The 27356-nt window shown below is 37.0% G+C and overlaps 2 protein-coding genes across 5 annotated transcripts in view; one reads left to right on the plus strand and one right to left on the minus strand.

Moving 5' to 3' along the window:
* The window catches only part of ik (IK cytokine), a 22150-nt gene extending 20269 nt beyond the window's left edge, over positions 1–1881 (plus strand). Inside the window, exon 20 of the mRNA XM_077224818.1 lies at positions 1383–1881. Coding sequence (XP_077080933.1) covers positions 1383–1410 — 28 coding nt within the window. The 3' untranslated portion in view covers positions 1411–1881. The remainder of the gene's footprint in view (positions 1–1382) is intronic.
* Positions 767–26817, minus strand: LOC143733193 (arf-GAP with Rho-GAP domain, ANK repeat and PH domain-containing protein 1). Of its 4 annotated transcripts, XM_077224786.1 has the most exons (24): positions 26716–26817; positions 25380–25477; positions 25115–25176; positions 18137–18399; positions 18027–18046; positions 17814–17927; positions 16495–16608; positions 14713–14773; positions 14506–14626; positions 14193–14350; positions 13232–13338; positions 12874–13159; positions 11389–11571; positions 11129–11303; positions 9948–9992; positions 9711–9828; positions 8990–9089; positions 8693–8885; positions 8572–8617; positions 6941–7092; positions 5065–5274; positions 2878–2983; positions 2046–2193; positions 767–1963 (listed from the first exon to the last, which is right to left on the minus strand). In XM_077224786.1, exons 1-24 carry the CDS (start codon positions 26731–26733, stop codon positions 1925–1927), a joined length of 2937 nt encoding a protein of 978 aa, XP_077080901.1. In that variant the 5' UTR covers positions 26734–26817; the 3' UTR covers positions 767–1924. The 4 variants fall into 4 exon arrangements, with proteins under 4 accessions (XP_077080901.1, XP_077080900.1, XP_077080899.1 ...); XM_077224785.1 differs by having other exon boundaries at positions 18027–18315; XM_077224784.1 differs by having other exon boundaries at positions 18027–18396.
* Positions 26818–27356: the final 539 nt, after the last annotated feature.

Raw genomic sequence — 27356 nt, forward strand, 5'->3', positions numbered from 1 at the left:
ACTCACATGTAAATTAAATCAGATATGTATATATTTCTCTTTTTCCTCCAAGATTTAGTCTTAGAGGACATTAGCTATGTTCCAATCCACCCATTTTTTATGCCAATTTTGGGATGTTGCATAAAACATTTATGCGCTCAATTGAGGTCAATGATTTTTTTTCATCCGATAAGAAGACGTGCGCATATGATGGAAACCCATTTACTGAATACATCCCTCGATGCTCGTTTACTGAACACGGCCTCATGTGACTTTGCCTCAGCAGAGGCTGTGATTGGATAACTGCATTAATCAGCGGACCAATAGAATCGCAGCATCTCAAATGTTAGTTTGGTGTTTCTGAAACGCTGGACTCAAAGTGTGTGATCAGGATGATTTGGTTTAATTCCCTCCAGAAGCGTTTCACACACACACACGAGTGTGTTCCCGAACACCAGCATCCGAACACTAGAGAACATGACAGCGTTTATTGAGTTTCTCTGACGCTCTGAGACACACTCGTTTATGATGGAGGGAAAAAGAGCCCGATTGCAGAAACTTCCCAGGAAGTGATAATTTTGTTCTCTTGAACACACGGGATGGAAACCTTATTCGCAAATGTTTATGCCATATTCCAATTTTGCACTCAAGTTAAATTTGCAACTTTGGATGGAAAGTGCAGATATATACATACTTGAAACTAATAGCAATGCAGCGATTGGCTGGAGGCCAGACAATAAAATGTAATGACATCATATAATTAAAAAAGGAAACAGTCAGGCAGGCAAAATGGCAAAAGTTTTAATAGATAAATCAAATGCGTAAATGTTTGTTACACAATTCCCACTTATTTCCATTTTTCATGATTTCTAGTATTTGTACAGGCTTTACACTTTTTTTATTTCAGTGTCAAGATTGTAATTAGAAATGATTTTAATTTCACTCGTGAAGTGGATAAAGCTGCTTAAGGGTCAATAGCAGATTTCTAATGCCACATCAGACTGCGTTTTTTTTGTTGCATTATATATATTTTTTTAGTTATCTGCATCGATTAACGTTCAAACTAATGCATGATACATACAAAACTATGTAATGTAAGGCTCCAATAATTATGAGAATTATTTGCTCCGAGTAAAACTGGGTTTTGAACCACATTTATTTAAAAAAACAAATGCAGTTGTGTTTAAGACGTGACATCAGGGTCTGATATGGGCTGCTTTGAAAAGCTCATGTAAATGACCTCACAAAAGAAATGAGTTTTGAGCAGCTAATAGGAATTGTTTTTTTTCCGTCTAGTGTGACATAGCATTATGATCAGATAAAAATGTGCTGTGTGTGTTATTTTGCAGTGAGATGCAGTCATACAGTGTGTGTTCATGATTGTTTCCTCTTCTATCGTACAGGGTGGACGTAAAACGGCCCAAATATTAAAGCTTCAGGAGTGAAGAAATCTTTCCAGCTGCATGTATATGATGCACACGTGTAACAGTAAATGAATTGTTGTCCATTTGTGCTGTTTTTGTTTATTTTCATGCAACCAAATACATTGGTAGAGAAAGGATGTTATCATATTTCTAATTTCCAAGTTGTTTTGTCAAAGTTAAGGAAATAGTTTAATAGTAAATAGTGTGTTTAAGAAATAGATGCAGTGTTAATTGTGACGCCAGAGCTTCTAGAAACTAAATACTTGTTATCCCATCTTATAAGACTTGGATTTTGAGAGTTTTATTCCCAACATTCACGTGGACAAAGCTCCATGTATATCTAAGGTTCAGCTTTGCCCCTCTGGAAACAAACACCTTGTGACTGTTTAAATGCACTTTTTTTTCTTTTAGCACATTTATTCACTTATACAATGTATTGCCTAATTTTGAGCTACAATAAAGCAGAATCCACTCTGTGGCTCAGTCTCCCGTTCTGCTGTTGAACTCTCTCATCACGAGACTTACAATGCAGTGATGTCTCCATCTGTCTCCACGTGATCCTGCACACAATGTCAGATCACACGCTCATTAATGACACAGAGATGTACTCTAGTGTGTGTGTGTGTGTGTGCTCGTGCTCACTGTGAAGATCTGCATGTGGTGCATGATCAGCTCTCGGGTAAGTTGGACCATGCCTGTGTTCATGGCAAACTCCTGGAACAGCGTGACCACAAATATCACTGCCAGATTATGAGCCGTCATGCGGTTCACGTGACTGTGCATCTGCACCCTGAGAGACACGATTCAGAAGTACACTTTACAACGCATCAGTCATCGATACTTCATCTAATGCAGAGCATAAGGTCCTCTCCATTCATATGGTGCTCAATCCATCAATATCAACCTATATCAGTTTCCCTTCACTTTTAAAACAATATTTAATGATTAACTACACCTGTATCCGCTTATGGTGTCTCTTTGGTTTAGCTCCCAAACATTAGAGATCACTGCACAACATTTTACACATTTCTGCAATATTACACAGTGAAAGTATTCAGACCCCATAATTTTATTACCACATTTTCATGTTGCAGCGTTATGCTAAAATGCTTTCATTTAGGTTTCTTTTCCCCCCTCTTAACATCTATGCACTCCAAGAATACTTGGGTCAATGTGATATTGCAAACATATATATATTTTTAAAATAAATGATACATTTGATTAAAAAGTTGAAAGCATTTTAGCATAACGCAGCATAAATATAGGACGAAGCATGGCTACTGTTTATGTAGAATAGAATATGTAGAAAAAGAAGTCTATTAATCAATATACCCAAGCTGACTGCAAAGTAAGTTTTGGACATTCAGACATGCATTCAGATTTATAAAATGTATGTTTACAATTACAACTACATATTCAGTATTGATAGCTCATATCAATTTATAGTTATCAAATAGAGTTTGATATATCCTACATGTGCAGGTGTCCACACAGAGCGGCCAGTGTTGCGTGGTTGTCAGGAGGAAGCTGGTTCAGCAGTTTGAGGCACGTCTGTCGTCTGAGTGTTTCATCTGACAGAGCTGTGGATCAAGACATTATCAATCAATACAGAACAGTCTTTAAATTTACAGTGGGCTACACAAATATCTGCAAAAACTAATTTTCACAGACAGTTTTGCTATTTCTCAACTCTTTCATTCAAAATATGACAAAAATCAAACCTTTAATAATAAAAGTATTTTTTTTCTTTTTCTGAACTATATGGATTCGTTTACATAATTTAATAGTTTGTGTAACCTCCCTTCGCCTAACAGCTCTGAAACGTCTCCTATAATGTATAAAGATGATGAACAAGAGATGTGAAGCCATTCCTCCATACAGAATCGATTCAGAGCTCAATGCTTGTGGACTGTTTGCATCAGTTCATCCTTAATGCAACCTGATGATATTCACATTGTTTGCTACTTGACACAAGCTGAATGGTTAATTCGTCTGAAAATTAACGTGACTTGAATTGAAGGTAACCAGTTTTGTTGGGCTGCTGATTGTTACACGTTTTTCACTGTTCTCTGATAAACTCCTTAGGTCTCATTCATTAAACTGTGCGTAAGATCCTTAATAAAGGTGTACGTGCGCCTGAAATCCAAAATGATGTACAGCAAAAAATATTCAGACCTGCGTACGCCAGAACCTGTGCAAAATTCCCTTTATAAATCCCAGTCAGAGGAAGACTGTGTGTACATGCGTCTCCACCCCGAAATAACCATATATGAGTTTACAGCGCCTCGTTTTACTATGCAGAACCTCATCTGCATATCATTTGCATATGCATATTCATCCAGGCGATACGTTTAACGGTACAAGACATTAAGAAAATATGAGATACGGATGTGCGTCACATTACATTGCTAAAAATCATTCAGTAGCCTTGCCTTTGAATAAAAAAATCTAATAGTATAAAATACACTTCAGAGAGTTTTTCTCAATCTTTTCCACTGGCCAAATAGTATTTTTAATTGCTTTATAATTTTTATGGAGACAGCCTTATTGTGCATTATTGATCACTATTTGCGTGAAAATATTTTCTCAGTTCTGCTATTATCATGCGCTAATCAATCCTCACTGTAGTTAAAACATTAAAACACAGTATGCCACAGGAAACGTGTTCAAAAGCATCGCATCCACTACAAATATTATTTATTAGAATCTAAAAAATAGTGTAACTTCTCAGTAATGATTTAATGTAATTTAAGTGCTAATGAGGGTGACATTTAATCTAAATGTGTATATCAGATGTAAAACAGTTTAAATCAATATTTTATGCATTTAAACTGATATCGTGAACATGCACTGTATTTATGATTAGGACTCATAATGAAGATTTAAAGCAGTTTTCCTTCATCTACTGTCAGTCCGTCTGATCAACATCGGTGTTGCCAAACTGCTCCGTCAACAAAATGTTCACACGCATGGGTCAGAGTTTGCGTGCAGCTGCGCAAATTTTCCCGTCAATTTTGTTTTTATAAATCATAACGTGTGCGTGGGAAGTGGCGTACGGCATTCACAGGGCCTGTTTTGTGTGAACGCAATGGTTATAAGTGAGGCCCTCTGAACTGGACCTAATAATGATCTTTGCCTTGATGCTAACAATGGCACCCAACATCCAATCAACATATTTTCTGCACTGCCTCAAATGTGTAATGCAGTATATCAGAAGATGCTCCCTGTTGAGTCCGCTATATTCCAAAGTATCATCTCATCAAACATCTAAACTGTGTAAAACTGCTTTGATAGGCGTTCAAAAGATCAATTCAGATATTTTATATTTATGCATTTGGCAGACGCTATTTATACATTATCCAAAGCGACTTACACTGCATTTCAAGGTACACATTTACATTCTTATCAGTTCTTGCTTTCCCTGAGAATCGAACCCATGACCTTGCTGTTGCAAGCACCAATGCTCTACTGTTTGAGCTTCAGGAAAGCTAAAACATACGTGAATTACGGAGACTAAAAGAACGCTAAAGTACAAAATAGATTGCCTTGTTGGTTTGAGCACTTCGGTAACTCATGAACACCACATAACATTCAGCATTAAACTGAAATGATGATCTTGATGTCCGATGTGAAAGCTAATGACAGCGGAGAACAGACGTACCTGCAGCTTTCAGCCAGTGTGGTTTCTGTGTGTTCGGTATGAGCTCAATCTCCTGCCGTAGGATCTGCTTTAGTGCTCCTGAAACATCTAGGATGGAGTACTCGTCTGTTTCCAGAACAATTCCTCTTGGAGAAACACGCAGGGCATCGACCATCTTACTGATCTGAGGAGCGATGCCACAGCGCCGATACAAACCCTCGACCTTTAACCCTGAAAAAAACAGCACAACTCTTTTCAAATCTGGCTTTAAAAGATACTCATTTGACGGTTTTCTAAAAATGAAACCTTTCAGGATGTATTTCAAGCTTTAAAATGTGGTCCTGGATGCTGATTGGTCAATCCAGCTGTGCTAAAATACACAATATAGCACCAGCTATGACATGAAACACCAATTCTAACCTTCTATCCAGAAAACAAATTGCATTAATTAATTTACCTAGCAGAACAATATTTTAATGAAATGTGCCCTTAATATTTTTTGTTATGTAGTCCCTTGTGATAAAAGTACACTTTAGAATACTTAAGAATAGAGTGCTTAAGTATGTAATGTAAAATACTATACTTTTGATCTTTTCAGAGACTTAACTGCATGTTTTTTTGCATTTAAATGACAATGTGCTATAGTTTAAACTCATTAAATATAATTAATTGAACTTAAGAGTGCTTTTTGACCCAAATAAGCAGGACTTTAGTGCATCTTCATATCATAATTACTTTGATTGTATTTGAAATAAGTGTACTGGCGAATGTACTGATACAAATTCATAATTAATTTGATTGTATTTGAAATAAGTGTACTGGGCGAATGTACTGACACACATTTATGTTAACTAAAATATACTTTAATATTGAAACCTGTATGTCACGTATTTAAAGTCCTCCTGTGATAAAAATGAAGCTTTTAATGTGGTTTATTGGTCTATGTGGAGTTTTTAATATGAATTTTCACATTGTTTGTCTTAAAATACTCAGCAATGGTGCTGACTTAAAGGGTAAGTTCTGCGTTTTACAAGTAAAGCCCTGTTTTAAGATCGTTTCTGATGAAATCGAACGGTTAAGATAAAAATTTGGACACATGCTGCTGTCCCGAGAATTTTAGGTTTTTGTGTTAGCACCCCCCCCCCATGTACAATGGTTTCATAGGTGCACTGGAACAATCATTCATATAAACGCTTTAAACTTTAGTTTACAAAGACGTGAAACGCACCGAGTGGTCTGGGGTGTTCACTGATATGCTCACGCAAAAATCGCTCCAAAAGATGCTTTCCAACAGGTGTTTTATCGTAGTTTTTGGAAGAATTTACGGTTGTGAGGCGTTTGGAAAAATAGGTCCACAGTTTTACAACAAATGGTAAAACATAAGGACATAAACTTAAGATTGAGCCACTGTAGTCACTTGGACTATTTTAACGATGTCTTTAATAACTTTTCAGGGAGCAAGTGTCAATCCCTTAGAAGCCTATGGAGGAGTGATCCAGCTCTCAGATTTAATCAAAAATATCTAAATTTGTGTCCCGAAGATGAACGAAGGTCTTACGGGGTTGAACAACATGAGGGAGAGTAAATACTGACAGAATTTTCATTTTTGGGTGAACTATCCTTTTAAGTGAGCTTTTATTTAATTCAAATTGTCTGCATGTACAGAAAAATGTTTGAATTGAAGTACACTAAAAGTACATATTTAATGCAATTAAGCAGACTTCTTTTTCACAAGAGCTAACCTGAGGCACCTGAGCATTAGTATATTGTTAAACTAGCTAAACTGAAGCTGCATGTATACAATGCTGTTCTCATACCTTCATTTACATCTTTTGTAATCAGATGCACTTTTTCATCTTGAAACTCGTAACCTGGCAAACTCCAGTCAGTCACTCACCGTGCTGCGTGATGTGAGATATACACCGGTCTACAGCACACGGCACAGATCCCGCACGCTGCCGCCCATCTGTCGTCGAGCTCACGGCCCTCTTCACGAGCTCATACCACCTCACACAGCTGATCTCCAGATCAAACTGCATATGTAACGTCCTGCAGGAGAAACACCGCGCTTAATGTTTTACGAGGTATACTGATATAAAGTGTTGGGGATAACGCATTACAAGAAACTTGAGTTACCTAATCAGATATTTTGTTGTAATTTTAAAAATAATAGATTACTTTAGGTAACTAGTAAAGTAATGCAAGTTACTTTTTCAAGAAAGTTCCTCTGTTTTCCCATTTATTGACTGACAGCTCTCCTGTCCCCATGATGCGAGAAATCGTGAGTAAGTGCAGAGGAGTTGTGTGTTAACATGATGGTTATTGTAGTTTTAGACTATATGTGAGCATTTACTCATCTCACCTGCTCAAAAACAGATTCAGTGTCCCTCAAAATGAATGCAATCAGTGACATGCAAAATCAGAATATACACAAACCTCCAACAATGAAATATGTTAAATAAAACAAATATTTTATGCATTTAATCTTACTTTATTGACCAATGTACTTGTTGCTGCTGACCATCGATAATTCAGTTAAACCATAAGCAAAAATTACTTTAGAGTTGTTGTTTTTTTCATTTTTGAAGTAAGTGTTGAACTTTCTTCTCTCCCTATTCTTCTGTAATTCAGAACGGCAGCACAGCTGACAGGTTTGTCTGAGCTGCTGAGCGCCCTCTACTGTATAGGCCTTAATTTGCATTTCCTTCAGCCTTATTTACATTTTGGTGTGGACGGGCCTATACATCTACCCAAAAATATAAGTCTTTTGTAATTAAAAACAAACAAACAAACAAGCTCAGTCCAGGTGAGAAGTAACGCAAAAGTAACAATGCATTACTTTTCTCAAAAAGTAACCAAGTAATGAAATTAGTTACTTTTGGTAACACTTTATTTTACAGTGTTCTTGTTACATATGCTACATATAATTACCATACTAATAACAGTAAATGATACATAATTACATGCAACGAACCCTCAACCAAACCCCAATCCTACCCTAACCCTGTAGTAAGTACATATAGTTGCTTAATGTTACTCAGTACTTAATTATATAATTACACTGTAACAATGACACCTTAAAATAAAGTGTAACCTTACTTTTTAAGGGAGTAACGCAGCATTGTAATGCATTTCTTTTCAAAGTAACTCTCCCCAACACCGCTGATATACATCGAAAGCCAAAAAATGCTGTACGCCCTTACAGTATAAAGGCCAAATATTCAGGTTTAATAGTCACCTTCTTGTAGAATAGTTATGCATTAAACATTTGTTGTTTTTATGCGCTGCTCACTTTAATCTGTAGATACATAAATATGGTTTAATTATGTCCCACGGTCCGAAAGGAACGGAACCGTCCACCATTTGAATAACACTGCGCTAGACTTTTGCCGAAATGCTGGTGATGTTAGGGTACGCAATGTGTGTATTTATTATACAGTGCTACTGGTGCCTACGATGCTGTCCATGTTAGGCAGCTCACTAAGTTTTGAGACACAGTCCATAAGTGCACAAAAGCCTGTCACTGACCTTTCAGCAAACTCCAGCAGGATGGATTTCTCTGAGCGCTGCAGATCTACAAAGAAGAAACATGTTTTAATGACATTATTAAGACAGTATTTGATAAACTGATGGGCGGTGTGATACTGACGGCAGCGTGTTTGAGCGCCCAGAATCACTGTGTCTCTGGAGCCGTGCTGCTTCGTGTGTATGGTCATCTCTCCGGCCTGAAGTGTGCACCACACCTCAGCACACTGTAGAGCGGCACCCTCCCGTAGACACGCTCTCGACACGGCAAACACTCCCAGCAGATCGTCATCCACCACTGCACCCGCAAGCAAAATCTGCACACATGCAGGACGCTCTCTTCAGGCTCTGCTGTACTGACACTGACACATTTACAAGGCAAAAAGTGCTCATTTGTATCCACTAGGAAAGACATTATTACCTTCATTATATGCAACATGTGACCAAGGAGGGCGTTTCGTTCGTCTGCCGAGCAAGTCAGTCTGTCTGTCAAAGTTAACACCTCAAACTCATGGGTTTGCCTATAAAAGACAAAAGGAAATTACTCTTCTCTACGGAATAAGAAAAATATAAATAAGAGAACCTCCAAAGAATGATTCTGGATTATTAACAATTCATTATTAACTTGATATAACCGTATATTTAAACAATATAATTCAAGTAAGTGGGCTGTTGTTCTGAATACCAGCACAACTGTGACTGGGCCGAAGTTAATCACTGCTGAAGGAACCAGGCGTCTATCAGCGGATCCGTCTATCAGTGGATATATCAGGGATCCGCTGATAGATGCCCGCTTTCAGACGCTCCTGTGTGAATCTGTGTGAGCGCTCGGAGAAGACAAAATGTTTTTGAAGCGTTGATCATTGTAGCCAATCAGAGACATGAGCACATGAACACAATGGCCAATCAAAGGCGTTTAAGAATCCGTTCAACAGCGCTCAAAATGCTGGAGGGAAATGCTAGTTTTTAATTATCAGTACCGACTTTGGACAACACTACAAGCTTAATTATATTTAATGCACACTTGTAATGTACGTAAAAACATAAGAAACTACTTGCAGATAATAAGCAAGTAAGGGATAATCCACGGCTAGCTGTGCTTTAAACAATGTTAATGAATAAATTATGTGGCATGAGCTTACCCTGCAGAGCAGTCAAACACTGAGATGACCTCTGTCAAATCCAGCACATCACAGGCAGCAGACTCATTCTCCTGCGAGAACAAGAAACGTTCCTCATCCAGCTTTCCATGGAGTTCTTCTACAGAGAAAAACCACACGTTATGTAGCAGCGTCATTACTTTAATCATAAAACTGATTCTGCATTGTTAAAATGTATTTCACTCTCAATACAATAATCTAAAAGTACTGCATTCTTACCCATCTGTTCCTCTGAATGTTTTGTTTCCTCAAAGTCAGGTGGGTCTTTAAAACAGAGCAACATGAATTAAAAACATAGAAAAAACAATCTGAGAATATTACACTTATGTTAGATAACGAACAAGAGAGTCAGTTTAACTAAAACATGTCCAAGTCACACTTCAAGATCAAGATTTTTTTTTTGTTGCAAATTTTGCAGAATTTTGTATTGTAGCATTAATTTTAAGGAACAGCGCAATTATTAGCACCCTTAGAGATCCTCATTAGTTACAATCTAAATAAAGTATATTCCTATACATTTTAAATTGAAACAGGGAGTCATGATTTGCCACTTGATTGTTTCTCTGTATAAAAATACGAGGTGACTTATACAATAACTTTTTTTATTTCAATTATTTGGATTTTATGAAAGGTAAATTTGATGAAATTTTTAATTCCACAGCCTGTTTTGCTTCTGTTTATCAAGGGTGCATATGTTTCTGTACTTAATTGTCATGAAATAATGTCAGAATGCAAATTATCTGAATGGTTTTAAAATGTCAAAAAAGACCTTTGTTCATCTTCGGGACACGAATTAAGATATTTTTGATTAAATCTGAGAGCTGGATCACTCCTCCATAGGCTTCTAAGGGATTGACACTTGTTCCCCGAAAAGTTATTAAATACATCGTTAAAATAGTCCAAGTGACTACAGCGACTCAATCTTAAGTTTATCAAGCGACGAGAATACTTTTTGTGCGCAAAAACAAACAAAAATAATGACTTTATTTCAAATATTCATTTCCTTCTCTGTGGGCCTCGAGTCAGTTCACTAGTGTAACAGCGCAGCGCTTCTGTGTTGTACGTCACACGTAGGCTCACTATTGGCCGACGCTGGTCATGTGTGTGATGCGTGTGACGTACAACACAGAAGCGCTGCGCTGTTACACTAGTGAAATGACTCGAGGCCCACAGAGAAGGAAATTAAGTCTTCAAGCCTATGGAGGAGTGATCCAGCTCTCAGGTTTAATCAAAAATATCTAAATTCGTGTCCCGAAGATGAACGAAGGTCTTACGGGGTTGAACAACATGAGGGAGAGTAAATACTGACAGAATTTTACATTTTTGGGTGAACTATCCTTTTAACAAACACTCTCTGATACACTAGGAGTTAAATTCGCCCTGATCAGGACTCAACTAACCCACAAACTCATTATGTCGGAGTAGTTCTGTCTGCAGTGCCTGTCCAGAAGTCTCTGCCACGCTGATGGCGGACTGAAGCTCAGGATCGGTGGCGCTGGACGAAACTCTTGCTCCAGAGCACAGCAGAGACAGAGTCTCTTCTACATCAGGACCGCACACCACCTCACGCAACCTCTGAAGAGCACCAGAAAATAACGCACTGGTCAAAATGAGATGGGTCTGAAACTAGATTGCAGGGTGCCTTGATCAGATTCCTGACCTGGTTGAGCAGTTTCTGGCTTGCGGCGAGCGGGTGAGCTTTGCGGTAAAGTCCTTTGCGGTACTTGGCTAGAATAAACTCCGCCTTCTGATCTGGTGAAACATCAGGTCCGATCTGCTCCGCTGGAGGGATGTTGTGACCCCACACACTGTTGGCAGCTTTATTGCCGTACAGCATAAACAACTGAGACACAAAACATTTGCATCTACTGTTAAAAGACTATTAAACTAAATCACATTTTTAGATGTTACTGTTCAATCAAATCAAATTTATTGACTGATTAGATGTTATGGTTAAAGTCCTCCTGTTGTGGAAATCAAGTTTTTAATGTTGTTTATATGTCTATGTGGTGTTTTTATGTGCTTTAAGACTAACCACGTGTAAATTCAGAAGTCAACAATAAGAATGTCCTGTTCATCTTTCAGTCAGTTAGGGGTCATTCATATAGACGTGTCTTTTAAAAAGTTATTTTTACTTCAGTGCTATTTTTAGAAAGCCTGCACAATACTCTGCAAAATTATGGAAGCGAGACGAGAGCGCTTACATTAAAAACGATGGGAAAGTAGTAGGGCTGCACGATATTGAAGAAAAGTGCGATATGCGATAACTCATTAAATAATGCGATACGATAATGTTTAAAGTGTGTAAAATAAACTTAAATTTTCTGTAAAATATATTTAAAATTATATAACTTTCACATTCTTTTTTGGACAAGAAAACATCCCTACAACTTCTGAAAATTAACAGTGTTTTACTGTAGCATAAGAAGTGTTATTTTAAGTGTAATCAGGGGTTTTAGGGTTTCAGGTTTATTTAACAACAGAAACTGAACAATCAAATGTAAAAATAAAACACTGCTTAGTTTTCACTGTATGAATGAAATATATACTGATTCTTATTAAAGCTACAAAAGTTATTCAGCCAGGAGCAGTGAGTGATTTTTCTCTTTGTCTTTTGTTCATGACCCAAGTTATTGCAAGCTGTTGCGATATGCATATCGCGATATATACATTTGCGAAATTTTGATAATTTCGATATATTGTGCAGCCCTAAAAAATAGTGCAATTGAGTGAAAAAAAAAAAAACATATTCTGTGTGGCATTTAATTGCCCATTTCCACGCAATTAAAATTGCATTCATTGCTATAGTAACATTAGGCTTTCATTGCGTTTTCTTTTCAAATTATTACTGGACGGACTATTAACTTATCTTGCTAACATTTTCACTTTTCCAAGCAAGACATTTGAAGTGTGGAAATGGTTAAGTTAAAAATCCAAATCAAACTGAAATGCTGTGGGGAAACTGAAGAGGGTTGTATATGCAAGAAACCCACCCAAAATCACAAAGTTTAAAGGATTTCTGCATGGAGGTATGGGCAAAAACAATTTTTCAGAGCACTGTGAAATGAGGAGGAAATAAAACCGGTCATATAATATCATAAAGACATGCTGATGCGTTTTGTTGCTGCACCATCACAAAACTCACCTGAATTAAAGGCTCCGTCCAAACCTTGTTATCTAGTTTCAGACCTCTCACTTTGGACCGGTTACTGCTCATGGATCGATGTGCACCAGCGCAGGCCTCACAGATGACCACCAGCAGGTTCACTGAAGCCCACTCTGGGTTGGCAGCACCACAGTCAGCGCACACTTTATTACAGGGACTCGACCACAGTCGATGAGCCACCTCGCTGTAGCACAGAGCGCTGCGGATCACGTCGTTCAGGTTCTCCAGCCACATGGTCGCCTCCTTCGCAGAGTCTGCGGAGAAACTGGACAAACCAACCGACAGTAAACAAAGCGTGTAGAGGTAACACAAAAAAACTTTGTAATGGAAGACTCACTTAAAGTTCCTGTATGGAGTGATGAGAGTGAAGCTGCGACGCCCTGTCGACTTCACAGATGCTATATTCATAGACACAAACATCATGCCAAGACCTATATTGAAGTCCTGTTAATTCAAACAAGTTCAATTTGCAAACTTCCCTCGTCAACAACTATATATCACAGTCTGGCTTTAAGTTTGACAAACAGAAATGACATTTAAATAATAACTTCACTTTGCTCATAGTCTCAACACACTTTTAACCAGACAGTTGTTGCTTCATGTTATTAAAGTCCCCCTGTGGTGAAAATCCGAAAAGTTATTAAAGACATCGTTAAAATAGTCCAAGTGACTACAGCGACTCAATCTTAAGTTTATCAAGCGACGAGAATACTTTCTGTGCGCAAAAACAAACAAAAATAACGACTTTATTTCAACTATTCATTTCCTTCTCTGTGGGCCTCGAGTCAGTTAACGTAGTGTGATTGCGTAGAGCTACGTCACACGTAGGCTCACTATTGGTCGACGCTGGTCATGTGTGTGATGCGTGTGACGTACAACACAGAAGCGCTGCGCTGTTACACTAGTGAACTCACTCGAGGCCCACAGAGAAGGAAATGAATAGTTGAAATAAAGTCGTTATTTTTGTTTGTTTTTGCGCACAAAAAGTATTCTTGTCGCTTGATAAACTTAAGATTGAGCCACTTTAGTCACTTGGACTATTTTAACAATGTCTTTAATAACTTTTCGGGGAACAAGTGTCAATCCCTTAGAAGCCTATGGAGGAGTGATCCAGCTCTCAGATTTCATCACAAATATCTTAATTTGTGTCCCGAAGATGAACGAAGGTCTTACGGGGTTGAACAGCATGAGGGAGAGTAAATACTGACAGAGTTTTCATTTTTGGGTGAACTGTCTCTTTAAGGGATTGACTTTAAATTCCTCTTGAAAGTTTCACATTAGTAAGGAATTTCCCACACCTCTTTGCTGCTGTAAATCCAAAGAGTGTATCCACAGATAGCAGTGTACACCTTTTTCCTCGGGTCTTTCATGATCAGTGGTCCGTGTTTTTTGGGTGTAGTGACCGGTTCCCTCCCTCGAGTGGCGTAGAGAGACACTAACCAGCTCTCCTGCACAGCTACCACAAAAACACATTCACAAGATTAACACAATGACCTTCCGTAACTTGATGCTAATATTAACACTGTGAATCAAACACTGTCTCTCAGATTTAGGAAATGACATGTTTCACTTCACTACGCTCAGTTCCCAGTTCTCCATAATACAGCTTACCGTCACTATAAGCCATGAACTCAAACTGCTTCTTCTGTAACGAGATGGAGAAGTGTCCCTGATCCTGCTTCCGTATGTTGGTGATGCTTGTTACATGAAACACATATTCTGTGAACTTGTCCTGGAGCACATTGGAAATGTGGTTATATTGACAAATGGGTAGAGGCAAAAATTGATTTATTCAGTATTTGTTATGAAACAACTCACTGTGCGTTTTTTCCACAATGACATGAGCTGCCCATCTAGAGTCGTCCACAGAACAATGTGCCTGCAAAACAAAGTTGGCATTTTCTAAATTGAACACAAATCGAAACTTTCTTTGCAATTCTTTACAGTTCTCTTTCTGTTTCCTCACTGCAATCTTATAATCAATGTGTGTCCAAAAAGGCACTTTCACACCAAATGCCAACGTTGAGCACAAAGATTTTATGAAGTTCCAATGAAACTGTTCAAACCAGTTTTTCCTCTCGGAGCAAGAGTGTGTTCATCGGCAGGCCGTCGCTCTGTGTGTGTGCAGTGTGTCACACTGTTTCGTAACTGTGTTGTTTATGTGCCTGTCAGCACATAATACTACATCTTTAATTGCACATGATCGCCAATTACAAGACCTCTCTGGCCACAGCGTTTGGAAATGGCGAACAGATTGTTACTCCGATTGTGGCTCCGTTGAACGTAAGATCATTTTTAATTAATGACTTCTTTTATGGGCTTAAAAATAGGTACAATTTTTAAGAGCAGTTTTAAGTTTTGTTTATTATCAGTGGACAATTTTAGCCATTTTGAAGTTCAGGTACCCAACATAAGTATGCCCTTCTCTATGCCTTGATTTATCGACCTCCCTATTATAATAAAATGATTCTGCGGGAATTTTCTGAGTTTTTATCTTCTCTGGTACCTTATTATGACAAACTATTAATTCTAGGTGATTTTAATATACATGCGTGTTGTCCCTCTCATCCTTTGGTTGATGAATTTCTTCAAATTACTGACTCTTTTAATCTCACTTTGTCTGTCACAGAGTCTACGCATACTCTTGATTTGGTCATTTCAGTAGGTCTCTCTGTCAGTAATATAGAGATTGATGAAATCAGATCATAAGCCTGTATTGTTTAACACTGTACTCAATAATTCAAAGGTTAATGTCAAGTTTTGTGGTCGTCCTGTTAATTCTGCTACATCTAAACAGTTGGAAGATGCTTTTGTTAGGGATGTTTGCCCTACGGTGTCTTCATTCTCAGAGATGTCTGTTGATGATCAACTTTATTATTTCAACACTCTGTGTGGCAATGATTTGGACTCAGTTGCTCCATTTAAAATTAAGAAACCTAAATTAAGGACGCAAACTTGGCTTAACAAGGATACTCGTGCCTCCAGACAGGATTGAAGGAAAGCTGAAAGAATTCTTTGCAATAAATCCCTTGTGAAAAAGTAGTACACGTTAGTATACTTTTGAAAAGACTACTTTTGATAATTTAACAAATTATACTACACACATGGATATAGATAGGTAATATTTTTTTAAAGGCACGTTTATAAAAAAATTAAACTTATATGTCCTAATTGAACTAAGGCCAAATCCTGCCTTAATCTAAGCCCTGTCTGTGAAACCAGGCCTATATATAATTTCATAATTACCATAAGTAATCTTTTTATGGGCACAAATGTGTGCAAATTTCCATTTCCTTAAGCAAACTTATTTGTTTGGCTTTCAGACTAAATTGACTGTAATTCTGCATTTAATTTTTCTTTTCGCAAAGTGTTTGGTGTGCAAAGGGCCCTTTTATGTTTAATTGTTTTTGTAAAGATGTTTGATTATTTCATAATAATATTTATTATTAATATTGTTATTTTGAAATGCATTATTTAAATTAGCTGTTGAATAGCTGGTTATATTTGAAATGTTTCAAATGGATAAAGGCCTAAATTATAGAAAATTGACTTTTCTTTGAAGTTGTCATGTGATTTCTGAGATTGTGTAGAGATAGTTACTTGCGTCCCTTCCATACTTCGAGCCAGCCGGATTGTGTCACCGCACACTCACTGGTTCTCTGGCGCGGACCTGATAACGTCTGCTTCTTCCTGCTCACACGAATGGTTGCGGCCCTGCAGACCAAGAATTCAAGATATTTTAAGATCTTGCAATGTCAAGTTTGCTTTTATATTAGAGTTGTACATGTGCTTAAAGTCCCCCTGAAGTCAATTTCATCCCTTAAAACTCATCTTTGATCACCAAAATGACATATTTAGATGTTTTTTCCTTGAAATAAAAATTCTTTATGTCTTAAAATAGCTTGAATGTAATTCGACACCCTTGCCTCATTTATTATCTGCGGTTCTAGGAATATGCAAATGAGCCCCGCCTCCACTCACTCACACAGCTCAGAGATCCACTCGTTGACGATCACACGTTGATCTGATTGGTTACAAGGTAGTTTGTGATGTCAGAAACACCTGCGAAACCGCCGGATCCAGGCCACATCCGGATCTGATGAAGGACCATTGCATGGACACGACGACAGCGCATCCCTGAAGTGCCGGCCTCATCAGCCCTGTGAAGGCCTCATGGACACGTCAACAAACTCATCTCCATACCGGCGTGATGACTCCGACCCCAACCAGATGAACTGGATAAATATCGTGAAAGTTCTGATCCAAACTGACTTCTGACCTATAATGCTGCCTAAATCATAATCATACACTGTTCGTTCATTGGCCAGAGGAGGACTGGCCCCCGACTGAGCCTGGGTTCTCCCAAGGTATTTTCTCCATTCTGTCACTGATGGAGTTTTGGTTTCTTGCCACTGTCGCCTTTTCGCCTTTCCTCACCTTTGTCGCCATTGGCTTTTGGCTTGCTTAGTTGGGGACATTTAATTTTATATTTAACAATACTATTACAACATTATTTTCCTGTTATCTCTGTAAAGCTGCTTTGAAACAATCTGTATTGTAAAAAGCGCTATATAAATAAAGGTGACTTGACTTCACGCGATTTCAAACCGTGTTTTTGAGACTGTCTTTGGTTCACTGCAGTTTTAAGGAGAAAATACTCAGCAATGCTGTCGACTTATGAATTTACACATGGTTTGTCTTAAAGCACATTAAAAACACCACATAGACTTCTAAACAATATTAAAAACTGGATTTCCACCACTGGGGGACTTTAACGTCAAAATGCTAAAAAAAAAAAAGTATGCAAAATGTAATTTCTTATTTGCTTATGCATTAAATATATTATATTGGCACACAAGATTGTCATATGAGACATGATAGGGAACCTTGTTATCTGAGTAATAATAATAATAATGTACCGTGGTTTCTTGAATCTTTCAGTTTTGATCTGAAGGTTGTGTGATTTGGGAACTTGATGGACCCCTTCACTGGCACCAAGTTCTGTTTGAGCATTCCTTAACTGATCTGTGAAACTACAAGGAAAAATATAAACAGAGAAGTCAAGAAACGTGATGCCATTTCAAAAACAAAATAAAAACACAGTTGTGAGGGAAACAGTAGTGACACATTACCTTGCATTATCAGAATTGAGGTCATCCTTATTGAGGTCATCCTTACTGAGGTCATCCTTATTGAGCTCATCGTTATTGAGGTCATCCTTACTGAGGTCATCCTTACTGAGGTCATCCTTATTGAGGTCATCCTTACTGAGGTCATCCTGTGATTTTGAGGAGTTTAGAGTCACAGAGGAATCGTCAGAAGACATTGAGTCAGCAGTTCTCCCTGGAACCGGATCTGAACTGGGACTGATGGTGAGTGATGCTGGCCAAGGCAATGATTCACTGCAGTTGGTTTTAACAGCTTGAAGATCATGGGGTTCAGAGGAGGAATACGACTGATTAGATGAATCATCCACACGAACCTCGTCTTTGATATACGTTTCTACTTAGAAAAAAAAAAAAGTCATCAGCCCATCACCTTTTTATGGAAGCTTGTTTCTGCCAAAGAATTAAACATTTGAAAAGAGAATTTGTATTTGTAAAACACAAATTAATTTAAAATACATTTAAAATAAAGAATTTTTGAGAATTTAAACTCACAATTGCATGCTATAAAGTCAGATTTGTGAGTTTATATCTCCTAATTCTGACTTTATGAGTAGCAATTGTGAGGAAAAAAAGTCAGTAATGTGAGATAAAGTGGCAATTGCCTTTTTTATTTTTTATTCTGTACCATTTGCACACTTTGATAAGGGTTTGCCTTGTTTGTGGCTGTGAGCACTAGAAGTCCTTTTAAAGCAGTGGTCTCAAACTCAATTCCTGGAGGGTCACAACTCTAACCCTAACCAAATACACCTGATCCAGCTAATACATCTCTTCAGGATTACTAGAAACTTCCAAGGAGTGTGAGTTGGAGCTAAACTGTGCAGGGCTGTGGCCCTCCAGGAATTGAGTTTGAGACCACTGTTTTAAAGGGATAGTTCCCCCAAAATTAATTTTGACTTCACTTACGCACCTCGAACCTGTATGAGTTTCTTTCTTTTGTTGAACACAAAAGATATTTTGAAGAATGTTGGTAATCAAACAGTTGACGGTAGCCACTGTCTTCCATAGTAGGAAAAAAAAATTCTCAATGGCTACCGTCGACTGATTACCAACATTCTTCAAAATATCTTTTATGTTCAAAATATCTTTTGTGTTGTACCAACACTCTTTAAGTCCCCCTGTAGTCTATCATTTTATCCGTTACAACTCATCTTTGATTACTAAAATTACATATTTAAGCGTTTGTACATATTTAAGCGTCATGTCCTCAACCGGCTTGAATGTAACTCGACACCCTTGCGTCATTTAGTATGTGCGGTTCTATGAATATGCAAATAAGCCCCGCCTCCACTCACTCAAAGCAGCTCAGAGATCCACCCACTCACTGACTCACCAAACCTTGATTTTCACCACAGCTGGAAAATCTTTTTTTGTGTTCAACAGATGAAAGAAACTCATACAGGTTTGGAACAACATTGGGTGAACAAACCCTTTAAGCCATGGTGACAGAGACGATTATAGATATGACATTTCTGTCATCTCACACATTTATATCATTCCAAAGCCAAAAGGAGGAATGTCTCAAGGAATTTCCATTCAGCTCTGAAACAATGAAAGTAAAAATGGAAAAATCAACAAGAATCGAATCATGTGAATAATGCTCAATATTCCAGGTATCCTCTGGTCAATACAACAGATTTGTGTGATGTCATTACTCACTGATACTGATGCTTTGAAATCTCATCATCACTATGTGATCAAACTTGCCATGTCAGCTAACAAGACATGCAAGAACCGGCGAGATGCTGTAAGCTTGGATCTGTGTTTGTGTTTAGCTTGAGTTGGACTTTGTGTTTAGTTTTGCACTGTTCCCAGTTCAGTGGCATGTGTCCCAGTTCCACTGTTGCCATGGTTTCTGATTAGCCCTCATGTGTTGCACCTGTGTCTACTTAATTGTCTCATTTAGTCCCTGGTGTTTGCATGTGTATTTATAGCCCTCAGTTTCAGCTTCTCCATGTTATTGTCTACATTTGTTAGTTGTTCTGTTCTTTGATATCTGACATTTATGAGAATCCGGAGTATTTTGATTATTTTTTAATTTTGGATTTATAAAAGACTGTTGCACATATAGATCCTGCTGCAACCAGTAATAACATGTTCCTCACACAAAGCCACTGCATGGGATGATATATTGGTGACTTTTACACTTTTCAATTGTATTTATATTTCTTTATATATTTTTGTCCTTTTTGTAGCTTCATAAGAGTATTGTCAACATTTGTCTTTCAGAGTGAAAAAACATTGGTGTTTCAGAGAAATAAAGAGTCTTTAATAAAAATAAAACAATCCAGGGAGAAACTCAGGAGAACACAAGCATGTTAAACCATAGACAATACCGGACAAAGAACTAAGGAAACTAAGGGGTCGTTTACATGACCGCTTTCAACTTATAACTTTTTATGTGTTTCGGCCATTCGTTTACACGACAACAGCGTTTTGGGTGCCTGAAAACGCAAACTTTTGAAAATGGGTTTCAAAGTGCAAGTTTTTGAAAACGGTCTTTGTGTAAACAACAAAAACAGGAACCTCTGAAGACGATGATGTCATGTACATGCGTATTACGTGTTCAGTCTATGGTGTTTCATCGCCATCTACTGGCCTGGCAGCAGAATACAGGGTTTTTAGTCGTTTTCGCAGATCCGTGTGAATGGGGATTGTTTTACCAATTTTGTCGTCTGTACGTGGGAAAACTTCTCTGTTTTAAGCATTTCGTTGTCATGTAAACGTGCCCTTAGTGCTTAAACAGTTAATCAGAAACTAATGACTAAGGCTGTTTCCCAAACCTGTTCCTGGAGGCACACCATCATTTTTTGGTCCAGAGACTTCCACAGAAGCTATATTTCAACATTTTGTATTTATTTTTTATATTTGGACCACTTCTATTACCCTACCTTTAAAATGGCCGACTCCCTGATCAGTGCCCTGACCACTGAACACAGGAGCTGATTGAGACGCACCCATAATGAAGCCATTTGGGACACACTTGGCAAAGCAGTAGTTCTCAATCCTGGGGACCCAACACATTGTGTACATCTCGCTAATTTAACACATCTGATTCAGATCATCAGCTCGTTAGCAGAAAGCTTCATGAACTGAACTGAGTAATCAGGTATTCCCTACGTTTTTCGTCTCCATGAGGAAAACAGCGTATAAATCATGCTGAGTGATGGTTTTTTTTTTTTAAATGTAAAATGCATAAAGTTTTCTGTGATGGGTAAGTTTAGGAGACAGAATATACAGTTTGCACAATAGCCTATAAAAATCATGATGTCACTGGAAAGTCCCCATAAAACAAGGAAACCCAACATGTGCGTGTGTGTTTCCTCTCTGCTCTTTAACACTTTAAAACTGGCCCTCTATTCTTCTGACATTGCAGGTAGTCACATTTACCTAACGTACCATATTTACTATTAAACAAACACATTTCTTACATATGAAACTTATTTAAACTTCATATTGAATGCATGACGATAATTTATGTATCTTACAAACAAAGCGACATGAATGATTCTGTTTTCACGTTAACTCAAACCCTCCTGTCGTCTAGCTTTAAAATTAATCATGAGGGTCACATGACCATTAACGATAAAAAGTTTTCTTGAAGTGGCCATAGCAACACTTTTTGACTTTCTCAGTTGGTGTAATACTTAGGGTGCAGAGTATTTATTTTTTCCCACATTCATTTCACTCATGTCTAGTACAATTATGTGGTTTTGTTTCATTAATACAGTGTATATTTTTTTCTTGATATACCTCGAAAGAATGGAAATGTAATGTGACAACATGCCCCATAGGTCGAGTACATTATAACATGACCATATGACAGATTAAAATGTCATCTGATCTACAAAAAGTATACAATGCAAACTAAAATACCTTCTCAATAAAATACAATTATGAAGTTTTTATATAAAATAATGCAATTTTTTACATAATTAAAAATAAATTAATTTTTGAGTTTGACAACAAACACACTGCAAAACAGAGCTATAGGCCTACAGCATAGTTTAAAACATAATAATAATTTCTGAACATTGACTAAGTATTTATTCACCTTTTTCTCATGGTTTCTCAATAGAATTCATAAAAGTATAGAATTGAATAATAAAGTTCTAATAGGGGCTCATTGTAACGCAGTGTGACAACATGCCCCACCTGCACAACTGGGATTTAAACCCTGCGAGTGTCTCCTGCTGGTTAGCGAAGCATTGAAGAACTACCTCAACTGTTAAATAACAGATATAAGATTAAAATAATATCAGATGTGTCTAATTTCAAATAAATACAAAAAACAGAGATGAAAAATGTACTTCAATGTACTTTTGCTATGGTTAAATTAATGTTCAGAGATATCTTCCAAAGATTTTTAAAATTTGGTGCAATTTTTTCTCTATATAGTGTTGATATGGCAACTAAGTTTCATCATGCTGGCATGGGAGGACAGTTTTAAACCATGTGTTAGACTAGTCCTGCATTAGTTTGTGCGCCGCTCACCCCTAGCTTTTGCTAATGGACTTGAGGAAGGGTCCTACATCAAAATTCGCCCTAAATGAAAAGCTCATTTTTATATGCAACTCTATTCCATTTATATTGTCCATAAATCAAATACGCTTGTTTCATCTCAGTGACTTGATTCTTTTGAATCAGTTCACTAGAAAGATTCTCCTCGATTTCGATTGCTTATCTGTCTGCAGGTTACATCACTACGCTAGTAGGTGGCAAGTGACTTATGAATCAAAATACTAATATTCTTTATTCACATTTAAGTGTATACAGATCTACCAAGAGCATTCGAGTGTGCTGAACATGTCCACAAATCTACTGTGTGCTGTTTGCCCGAGACACAGAAACATTTTCTCATAGTCTTGGTTTAAAACTTTAATATGGACATTTGAAATGGTTAAAACATGTATGATATTTAAATGATGCTCTTACACCATTTTGATTTCTGAGATAAAATATTTGTAACTGGAATTGCATTGTGGGCATTTTATTTCATTCATTAAATGCATGAGTCAAATTGGCTTCACAGACTCGTTACTGTGCTGTAATTTTAAATATGTTTAATTCATTTTGTGCTTGTTGGATAATCAGTCTAACGAATAAATGTTTTATCACTGTATTAGTTTTGAAGTCATTATTTGTGTCTTTCTGAATAAGCTTTATTAAAAAGCCCAAGGCCAGTGGCTTCATCAACACCCGTTTCTCTAAACTAAACCACCAGACAAGGAGGAGAGCAATTCAAGACGTGACTTTATGTCTTTATGGCAAAGACAAGTCAATGTTTGCATGTTTGCACAATATCTTCAGTGCCCTGGAAATATGCACTCTCTGTGAGAGAGGCAAAAAAAAGTATTTTAGCTCGGATAGAAGGAAACATAGACGAGAAGAGAAAAGTCTATGCCTTCTGTCATGTGTTTTAAATGACAACCATAAGTACTCCACTAAAGAAACAATAAAGTGACTTAAGGACAAGACGAATGTCGTCTCCTGTCCAAGCGTCTTTGAGATGATCATGGGTGTTTAGCGCCATCAATAAAAAGTAAATGAATTCATTAAAGAATACATACCCCCTTTCTCGTTTAAGTGTGACATAATATTTGACCACGGCTGTTTCTTGTGACTTTTACTTCGGTAAAATTGTATTGACAACAACTAGGTAACAATGATAAATGATTCATCATTTCAAGGTAATGTCATCGCTAAATTGGTTTAGCTAATCATGCTAAACGTGTGTTGTTTTAATCATAATAAGGAGAATTTAAGGATTTGTGTTGGGGGAATTTTTTTTATTGTATGATAATAATAACTGCAATCTAGTATTATTCCTGACCATGTTTTGATTTAAAGTAAACCTTTGCCTTGACCCCTATTATCAGGTTTATGCTCTGTTTTGACGGACATTTAGTTTGTATCACAAGGTTTCATCAGGTTCTGTCAAAAATGGACCCTATTCTTTCATTCTTCCCTACATTACTCCACTAATATAGCTCACTTAAAGGAGTGAATGAACACAAGTGAGTGAATTCAGACACTGAGTTAAGACTGTCGCTTTTGCGTAGTTTGATGTAATTATCATTTGAAACAAACTGGCAGCTCAAGTAGTAAGATGAAAAGATTTATCTTGAGCTCTGTCGTAGCATTTATAAACCTTAAATTAAATTAAACAATTTAATAATCAATTAAAAATTAATTTATACGTGTATGATTTACGCTGTAGCCACAGTGGACCGGCGGTTTGGAAAATGGTTGGATGGACGCGGGAATTAATTTGGCACGGGACTCTCACAGTACATTATGGGTATTTATTAAGTTATAAATATGGATATTTTTCTTACAAAAACACGTGGTTTTAATTCAGAAGGCCTTTATTAACCCCATGGAGTCGTATGGATTACTTTTATGATGGATGGATGCGCATTTTTGGGCTTCAAAATCTCAGTTACCATTCACTCCCATTATAAAGCTTGGAAGAGCCCTGATATTTTTAAATATAACTCTGATTGTGTTCGGCTGAAAGAAGAAAGTTATATACTCATAGGATGTCTTCAGGGTGAGTAAATCATGGGCTAATTTAAATTTTTGGGTGAACTATCCCTTTAACATTTCGAGTCATTGGTGTTGGATTACACAAAAAGTGTGGCACGTACAGTGGGAGTCGCAGAAAAACCTGGAAACGAACACCTCTACTTATGATAAACTGCTTGAGATGTTCGTTACTTCTGCCAAACAAAAGATTTTAAATGTAAATATTTTATTTTATGGCTTTATATTTAATATGTTTCCTAAAATGTTCAGATTTTTCTCCCACTTGAATTGAATGACTGTTTTCAATTTCAAATTTCAATTTAAACTTACATATTTTGAAAGTTGTGGCGAGTTTCTGTACCCACTTTACATAATATATTATTGTTTTCTTTTTCAATTTAAGGAAAAATGTATATTTTAAGCATAATGTATTCTGGGTCAACACGGAGGACGACTAATCCTATAGGATAAACATGTTACTGATATCTTGTTGCAAAAAAAAAAAAAACACACATAATAAAAAGTACCTTCAGAGTTCATCTGTGCATCGACCTGAACATCTGGCAAAGGCATCTGACCAACACCATCTCTGAAAGATATTCAAGTATAGTAAGTGTATTGACTTTCCAAAAAAGATTACTTGATATCCTGGATTAGGATTAGATTCCTGAAAGAACATTCAAGTCCTTTGTTTCTTTTAAAATGCCTTACTTTGTAGTATTAAGGCATACAAATGTAAGCTTGTTTTCTGATTAAGACTTTACAGACAATAGTTGAACAGCATTTGCTCACCTCTGAGCAGATGGAGGCTGTGCTACACCTGCTCTGAGTAAATATCGTGATCGTGGCTTTGGCACAGGTATGAGAACAGGTGGATCAGACACAGACATCTGCAGCAAAGAAGAATAATGCATAACATATGTTAGACTATGCGTGACTATGTTAGAAATGCCAAGAATTTAAACATCGAAATTTGAATACAGTGATAACAAACATTCACTGCCTTTCAATTGCTTAGAAACATGACGTATTTAGCAGAGATTTATTTCCACTCATGAACGAAAGAATGGTCAAAGTGGAAAACCGTCTAGACATATTCATTAAAAGTTCGTAACCTAATCCTTTGGCAACCATTTAGTTTAATCTCAGTAATTAGCACACACAACTGGTAACTTACACCCATCGTTGGACGAGGACACGTTTGTAATGCAGTTTTAAACCCCCTAACCTCCCCCTCATTATATTAATTGTAGCTTTATTTATGAATATAGTTAGCCTAAGTGTATCAAGGGAATTAGAATTTATATTGTACAGCATATTGTGATGATGACTGGAAAATACTATTGAATTTGACATATTTTAGTTACATGTTTTAATATTTCACGTAACAATGTAAAATAATTCAGTATTTGATGGTCATTTCCTTAAATGTAAAACCACTGTCTTTCACAACAATGTTGGATAACCGCACCTAGACAATAAAATAAAAATGTTGCTGCAAGCAACACTTATCAGGGTTTAGTCTTTAAGTTCATAAGTTTAGCATTTATAAAATAATTACTGTTTTCAGTTTTTACCAGTATTTCTTGGATCAGAGTTTACATGCATATTGTCATGTTTGTCACTGTTATTATAGCGCCCCCATTTGTTAAAACGGCAATATTTATCATACAAATAGCCTACTGTAAATTCCCAAGCGGAAATAACGTGGCGTAATATGAGCATAAAGGGATATAAAACTCTTGTTTATAATACAACACCTAAAACTAGTTTAAAGAATAGGCTAGCTAGCCTATAACCCCCAAAACTTTTTTTAGCGCCACCAAGTCTAATTCAACTGGACTCTTTCAGGTCGAAATTTCATCCTATTCTATATTTCTGTACGCGTCGTGTTTTTTATATACTACTATTACGACGACGACTAAAAAAATAATAATATCCGTAATCCTTATAGGCTAACGTTATTATAGTAGGCTACTGTATAGGCTACATTTGATATGAAACTTCTTGACAGCTAGTTTTACTGTTGTTTGTAAACATACTTTTCAGTCTATGAAAAACAGTCTTAATGAAATAAAACCTCGACTAACATAAATAGCATATCTAAATGAGAGACTATGTAACTTACCTTCGTGATGTTCTTCATGAAGAATGAATACGTAATGTCAGACAGCGTGTTTGTGACGTGACGTTTTGAGTCTTACCGGTTTCTCCAGTCAGTCAGTCAGTCAGTCAGTCACTCTCGCGCATGTGGGTTGGGTCATAATATAATCAGGTGAACTTAAACCTACTAGACAAGAACTGAAAGACAAATGACGCGATAGCCAGCAGTAAAATGAAAGCTGAACTGCTCGTATGGACAAAATGACATTTTCACCTCATTCAAAGTCCGTCTGAAGAAAGTGTGTTTTAGAATATCAGTCTATATAATCTCCGAATTAAATTATGCTAGAGCATTTTATAACTAATAATTTTTCGCGCTATATCACTATATATTGAAATCTACAACTTATCCATAATCTATATGTGCAAATAGTGAGTGGTATATCAACTTAAACCATGGACATCAGTTTAATTTGTGGTTTGCCAACCCTCATAAACCTCTTTCCCAATCGCTCATACAGGATTTTTGCAACTTTATTTACAGAGAAACAACAGTCAACACTGTAATAATCACTTTAACAATTGTACCTTATACACACTGTGCATTTTGTGTACGTTTTCTTGGCTTAAAAATAGGCTAAATAGTGTTTAAAAATAAGGTAGTGT

This window comes from Siphateles boraxobius, unplaced genomic scaffold (genome assembly GCF_051911475.1).
Source record: "Siphateles boraxobius isolate OS27281-9 unplaced genomic scaffold, OSU_SipBor_1 92, whole genome shotgun sequence".
In the NCBI taxonomy this organism is placed as follows: Eukaryota; Metazoa; Chordata; class Actinopteri; order Cypriniformes; family Leuciscidae; genus Siphateles; species Siphateles boraxobius.

Bases quoted from the DNA above. Each gene is read 5' to 3' on its own strand.
- LOC143733193 (XM_077224783.1), bottom strand. The intron at 16,609-17,813 runs GTACATTATTAT...CTTGGTCTGCAG, and splicing joins GAAAGATTCAAGAAACCACG to GGCCGCAACCATTCGTGTGA. The intron at 1,964-2,045 runs GTGAGCACGAGC...CATTGTGTGCAG, and splicing joins ACCACATGCAGATCTTCACA to GATCACGTGGAGACAGATGG.